General features: G+C 43.2%; 1 protein-coding gene across 1 annotated transcript in view; it reads right to left on the bottom strand.

The window, feature by feature from the left end:
- Positions 1 to 7,500, bottom strand: part of sv2ba (synaptic vesicle glycoprotein 2Ba) — a 23,091-nt gene that overhangs the window by 15,055 nt on the left and 536 nt on the right. The window contains exons 2-3 of the mRNA XM_063189442.1: positions 6,460 to 6,667; positions 62 to 242 (exon numbers count right to left, since the gene is read on the bottom strand). Coding sequence (XP_063045512.1) covers positions 62 to 242; positions 6,460 to 6,667 — 389 coding nt within the window. The remainder of the gene's footprint in view (positions 1 to 61; positions 243 to 6,459; positions 6,668 to 7,500) is intronic.

The following is a 7,500-nucleotide window of genomic DNA, read 5'->3' on the forward strand; positions in this document are numbered from 1 at the left end:
ATGGCCGTTCATGAGTATATTTTGTCTAAATTGTGCATTCTGTCTGAGGATGGACTCTCACCCGATGCCGGCGCAGATCCTGAAGAAGAGGAAGGAGCCGTATCCCTGGGCGAAGGAGGACAGGAAGGAGAATATCGTGCTGATGGCCAGGGCGTACAGCAGGCACTGCTTACGGCCAATCTTATCCGCCAGCCCGCCCCACACCAGCGACCCCAGCATCATCCCAATGTACACCAGCAGACCTGCACAGAGGGGGGAAAACACATCATGTTAATATAATCCGTACAACGGTATAGGGCACTGGGTTACTATGCTGAAGACCCGGGTTCAATTCCCGCCCGGGTCATTTGCAAATCCGTCCCTGACTCTCCCTCCTCACTCATTTCCTGTCTCTCCTCCACTGTCCTGGCAAAAAAGCCTTTAAAAATTCTAAGCTGTGCAGGCAGGAGCTACATACGATCCAGCGTATCGCTCAGACCACCCCATACCATGGAACCCAGTACCATGCCAATATAGACCAGCAGACATGCAGAGGGGAGAATGGGCATCATTGATGTTGGTTTACAGTAGGCACTGCTGGCCCAGGTTATCACAAAGTCTAGGTCCTAGGGTTAGGGTCCGAGACCATCCCACACCATCGAACCCGGCATCATGCCAATAGACTAGCATAGTGGTTCTTAACCTTTTTTACTTAACGCACCCCCTTTCCTGTGCCGAAGACAAGCTGCGCACCCCCAACACAATTTTTTTTTTAAGTGATTAATTACAATGATTCTTGATGACACAATGATGATTTGGTCTTAATTTGACATAACTATAATGTTTGCAAGCATAATTTTGGTCACAACCTCAACACAAACAAAATTCTGCGCACCCCCTGGAATCTCTGGCGCACCCCCAGGGGGTGCCCGCACCCCAGGTTAAGAACCACTGGACTAGCAGACCTGCATAAGGGCACAGAAATATATAAGCAGCACGGCTTTACGGCCCAGTTGATCATGTAGACCGCCCCACACCAATGAACCCACCCAGCATAATGCCAATGTACCCCAGCTGACCGGAAATATGAGGAAAACATTATACTGTATGGTACCGATGACAGCTTTTGACCGACCCTGAGGACAAAGTAATCTGAGACACCCCTCCACTCAACACATACATGTATATAATGTAATGTGGAACCCAATTCTGGGCCCCCCCTCTCTCTCTCTCTCTCTCTCAGCACACACTTTACGTACAAGATCACAAATGAAATAGGAGAACACACACTGTACCATTTCAAACATATTCAAGTGCAGATATGCCATATGTATATGCCTCTGCACTAATGGCCCATTCTAGTCCCAAATCATCCTAGTAGATCACACTTATCCTACCCGGATATTTCAGCTGCCGTTCCTGACAGTTGAAGTGGAAGTTCTATCCATGGCAACCGCGCCACGGTTGACCTGACTTTAGCGAAGTGTTTTTAATCCAAGCCAAAAAAGCCATAATAGTTACTCTGTCATAATGTTACATTTATGTTCACACAATATGATGTAATAACATGAAGTTTATGCTGAGTAAAAATTGCTGTGTTTGGAACAGCCGCACAAAAGAGAAATGGAGTTTCACTATTTATTGACATTTTAAATAACGGCTAGCCTACATGGGAGCCACCATTATTATCCGACTTCGATTTGTTGAGGTGGGGGTAGTGCGAGTCACCCCGACCTCGCCAGTTGGAGCTCCCACTTCGACTGGCGTTCCGGAGCGTTTTTTCGTAGTAGGAGGTAGGATAAGTGCGATCTCCTACTAGGATGATTTGGGACTGGAATGCACCATTAGACCCACATTACTGTAAGCGCTGTGGGACGGCACAGCACAGACATCACAGTGTGTTGCATTGTTGAGATTGACCAGAAGAGGGCAGTCTTGTCCAGCTAAAAAAAATGATGCCTTCAGAGAAAAAAAAACATAGCAGGAAAGTCAGATAGCTTGATATGCGCAGAGGTGTATAAATTATAAGAAAGGGAAGACAATTTATGATGGAAGTGCATCACTAGTGTATAATAGTCCATAGTTGTTACACCACTGTACCCAATGAGTAGCTAATGAGGGCTAATGACTTTTCCTTTACATCAGGGTTTCCCAAACTGGGGTGCGTGCACCACTGGGGGTGCGCGGCCTGCCATTAGGGGGTGCGCGAGCTGAATAGAGCAATGGTGGATATGTGTGTTTTATATCTAGCATTAATGAATATTAAGTAGTTTTTTAATTGTATGGTGAATTGTATGCTGGAAGGGTCCATATGAAGTGCAGTTCAATTCCTTGACTATTGGAAAAGAGGATTCCCCAAAAGGATATAATGCATAATGTGCAGTGAATGCGCAGTAAATCCATACTTGCGTGGCTATCAGCACACCATAAATTTGCTTGGAGGGTGCACGAACCACATTGAAATGTACAAGGGGGTGCACAGGGAAAAAAGTTTGGGAACCACTGCCTTACATCTACTTACATCTATATCTAAACAGCTCTGAATAGGCCTATGTGACTGGGACAGCAAGATAAGCAAAGGGTTGTTCACCCTCATTCTCATTATTCATTCATTATTCATTAATTATTCATTAACTTGTATTATAAGGTGCAATATCAAAAAACAAAAAGAGTTTCATAACATAGCCTTTGAATGTGTTCAGGGTTAGAAATCTAGATGAGCAATGATTGAGCCATTTGGGGTATGGACAATAAATCAATCATTATTGTGTTGACAGCATCAATGCCGCTTTTACAGTTCCATTAGGCCTACAGCGCTCCATCTGGATGTTATGAAGATGCAGCAGCACTAGGAAGTGTGTGTGTGTGTGTGTGTGTGTGTGTGTGTGTGTGTGTGTGTGTGTGTGTGTGTGTGTGTGTGTGTGTGTGTGTGTGTGTGTGTGTGTGTGTGTGTGTGTGTGTGTGTGTGTGTGTGTGTGTGTGTGTGTGAGAGAGAGAGAAAGAGAGAGAGAGAGAGAGAGAGAGAGACAGAGAGAGAGAGAGAGTGTTAGTGAGTTAGTGAGAGACAGAGACAGAGAGACAGAGAAGGTTGGAAAGAGAGAATGTGTGTGTGTGTGTGTGTGTGTGTGTGTGTGTGTGTGTGTGTGTGTGTGTGTGTGTGTGCGTGCGCGTGCTAGTGTGCGTGCGTGCGTGCGTGCGTACGTGCGTGCGTGTGTGTGTGTGTGTGAGTTCCCCAGTAGTCCCTGTCTTAGAGTTTACTACACAGCAGCTAATCAGGTTGCAGTAAGCAGATTAGTGAGCACGTGTGGAGGGAGTGTGGGAGACGCGATCTGGAATACTGCATCTGCCATCATCACCTCCATCTCTCTCTCTCTCTCTCTCTCTCTCTCTCTCTCTCTCTCTCTCTCTCTCTCTCTCTCTCTCTCTCTGTCTCTCTCTCTCAATTTCCCTCTCTCTCTCTGTGTTGCTCTCTCTCTATCTCTCTCTCTCTCTCTCTCTCTCTCTCTCCCTCTCTCTCCCTCTCTCTCTCTCGCTCTTTCTCCCTCTCTCTCGCTCTCTCTCTCTCTCCTCTTCAACTCACTTCTCTCTTGCATGGGGGCGTGCACATGCGCGTGCGTGCAGATTTTTAAAAAAAAAATTGCATACACCCCTGTTGAGTAGCAAAGACGTACATATAGTACCAACATCTAGGCCTAAGCACTACACATTCTTTCACCTTCTTCTCTTCACCTTCTTCTCCAATTAAGACATGTCCCCTGTTAAATTAGCTGTTACCAGAATGGCAAAACAGTAGCCTACTAATGGTAGCAAAGTTTTTTTCAGTGACTATTACAGTGTGGTGGAACCAGTATGCATAATTCAGGGATGATAGTGAAAAAAAATCCTGAGCCTGAACTTTTCCCCCCTGCTGTAACGACGACGACAAGATACTGCATAGTGACGTAACGTAGGCCTATTTTGACACATTATTCAAACATTTAATAGCCTGTGTATGACCATTATTCAAGCCTGATAGTATAGAAAACCCTGAACCTGTAACACTTTCTGAGATAAGAATAACCTAATGGCTAATTATTATCAATGTTTTTATTTTTGCAAACTCTGTCAAGCCTGAAATCAGGCATGGAGCCTGAATACTATCAGCCCTGATAATGGTGCTACAGCCTTGGGAACTATACCAAATATCCACACCACTAAGGTCACACACACTTAGCCTTGTTAAGTTAGCACAGCTCACCAACACTGTTTAGCTAGCATGTCTTTTTTTGTTTGCTGACCCCCAACCGAGCATGCTATGGCCTGTGCTAAGTTCCTTTGTAGTACTTAACCCTTTGCTACTTCCTACACTTAGCTTAGCCATCAGACTTTGTGCTAGAGCTTCCTCTGTCTCAGACATAGCCTATCACACACAGGGACAGCCATGGCCTAGTGGTTAGAGAGTTGGTCTTTCAATCTAGGGGTTGCAGGTACGAATCCCTCCTGAACTCTCCCTACATCTCCATCCATGACTGAAGTGCCCTTGAGCAAGGCACCTAACCCCACATTGCTCCAGGCACTGTAACCAATACCTTGAAAAATAATAACTGTAAGTCGCTTTGAATAAATGAAAGCGTCAGCTAAGTGCAATGTAATGTAATGTAATAACATGTTTGCTTCTGTCTCGCTCTTTGAACAGGCTCTAGGAACTGAGCTCTTGCTGTGAATGCAATGAAGGTGCTATAACATTCACTAAATGTCTCTTCCACATTCCTCTTTCACTCCAAATGCTTTTAGCTACTAGATAGTAAGAGTGCGAGTGCTTATTGGCCAGAAAGTACATGGCTAATGATGGAATACAGAAGTAGGCACTGTTCAACAGACAGGGCTATTAGGCACATTGCCTGCACTGACTACCAGGAGACTCATTCACTGGTATACATTTATATACAAAGCGATACTTGGACTTCTGCCATCTTACATCTGCAGCCTAATCTCAGTGAAGAATATTGAATCGTATGGTCTGCTCTCCAAAGGCCACAAAGGTTACTTTCTGTCCCTTGCTTTCGTACAGAGCAGGGGAAAAGGGCCTTTGTGTTTTCTGCACCTGCCTCATGGAACAACTTGCAAAAGGACTTGAAGTTAACACATTTGATTCCATTGAGCGATTTTAACTCCAAGATGAGATCACTGGAGACTGATTCACTTGCCTGTAACTGTTTTAATTGATTTTAATTGTGTCATTTGATTTGTATTTTAATGCAACTGGAATTTTAATTGTGTAACTTGTGCCGCCACTTGGCCAGGACACCCTTGTAAAAGAGATTTTTAATCTCAACGGGTTTATTCTCCTGGTTAAATAAAGGTTAAATTAAAAAAACAAATGTAGGTGGGTATATTGGTTTGTGACAGGTAGTAGATCATATCTCTGCCTGGTACTTGATGATAAACTAGTACATGTCGTCTGTGAACCACCAGTAGGTTGTGGGCTAATTATTGACATGTAAAAAAAAAAAAAGAAGAAGAAGAAAGTAAATAAATCAAGTAATAAAGTAAAAAACAGGGGGCACAGTAAGTTATCAAGGGCCATGCTGGGGTGTGGAAGTTAGCATATATACTGTATGCTGCATCACCTTCCAGGCTTCTCTGAAAATGTCTTGGACCCCACAAAAAGCCAATGACACAAAAACAACCTCCTTATGTAGGCACAATCTCCTCCCTATCAATCGTCTTTGCCCCAACATCCTTGCAGAGCCAGAAAGTCCTTCGCTGAAGCAACTCCCTGTTTCCTCTTTCTTCACTTACCCAGCATGCCCTTGTTTGCGTTGGAGTGGTACATGTCCTTCTCCGCGCTGGGCAGTACTATTACTTGCAGTTGTCACCAATTCAACAAAGTTGGATAAATTCTTGTCACCTAAATGGGCATGGCTTCTCCACTGAATGCTGCTCATTCTGAAAACGTGTTAGTCTTCTAAAGCGGCATGACAGGTATTTGATGATAGCAGCTTAGAACCTTGTGCCCTTATCTGTGTTGTATTACAGTAACTCCAAATAATATTTGGTTGTAATACATTTTGGGCTTTATACTGTGTATGACTATAGAGCTTGAAAGCGGACGTGACATACAGTAGTTCTGCGTTCACGGGACCTCACCCGACTATCTAACAGTACGGTAGCGAGTACTTGTATTTTGATTCCAGTCATTATTTTCGCTGCGATATTTTGTACGGAGGTCGTCTACATGAAAATGTGGAAAAACACATCCTGCTAAATCGTTTGGTATTTGGTGCGAAAAATTCTATTGAAAAATCAGAAACAACATGTGTGAAGGCCGTGACACAATTCAAACAGGATCAAAAAATAATTTTAATACCGTCATTGGATTACATCCTACATTTTTTCGCTATTGACTTCCTGGACCTGTGAATACGGGGTATATGACATCACTTTCAAGCTCTATGGAGACAGTATTTCCCATTGTCACTTCCTGTTTCCTCCACTTACCCAGCATTCCCTTGTCTGCGTTGGAGAGGCACATGTCCTTCTCGGCGCTGGGCAGGACGAATCCGACCACGAAGCACTCAACGCCCTCGGCCATGAGCGCCAGGCCCAGCACGATGAACAGCTGCCACTGGAAACGCCCATGGCCACAGTCCTCCATGATGGTTTCATACTGCTCTGGTAGCTGCTCTTCTTCCGCCTCCAACTCTGCCTCTTTCGCCTATATGGGACATGCACAGTAACATTATACATCTGTACAAGTTTATAACAGTATTATGACTGGTGTGTATAGTGTGTTATATATGTATACTATTTATATATGTATGTATGTATGTATGTATGTATGTATGTATGTATGTATGTATGTATGTATGTATGTATGTATGTATGTATGTATGTATGTATGTATGTATGTATGTAAATGTGTAATGAGTGATATATTTCATATCTATTAAAGTGATACTGTCCCATTTTTTGAAATAAGTTGATTTTACACCTCTCCTTGAGTTAAATGATTGAGTTTTATCTTTAAAATCAGCTTATTTTCAAAAATGGGACAGTATCACTTTAAATGCATGCAGATGTTTAATACATTGACTGATGGTATATCATTTAAATATGTATGCAGACATATTTAGTGAGATATTTTTTGTATGCGTATTTGTGCAATGTTGTTATCTGCATCTGCTACTGGATATGTGAGGCAGTGGTTGCCAAACCTGTCATTGGGACCCCTACGGAGGTACTGAAGGGGGTCGACAAAAAAAAAGGACTTTGCATAAAATTGGGAAATCCACAGATTAACAGCTAACAGCTAATAGATGAATTTGCTGTCCTGTGGATTTGTAGCAATATTAGCGGGCAAAGTACTACTGGAAAATCTAGCAATATTAATGGACAAAAAAATTGCCAAGGCGAAAATATTCTCAACTCCAAAAGGGGGTCCCCACTGAAAAAGTTTGGGATTCACTATGTTACGGTATCCTCAGGGATCAATAGAGTAGGCTATCTCTACTCTACTGTGAAAGTACTATGGATATAAGT

Source organism: Engraulis encrasicolus, chromosome 23 (assembly GCF_034702125.1).
Source record: "Engraulis encrasicolus isolate BLACKSEA-1 chromosome 23, IST_EnEncr_1.0, whole genome shotgun sequence".
Lineage (NCBI taxonomy): Eukaryota > Metazoa > Chordata > Actinopteri > Clupeiformes > Engraulidae > Engraulis > Engraulis encrasicolus.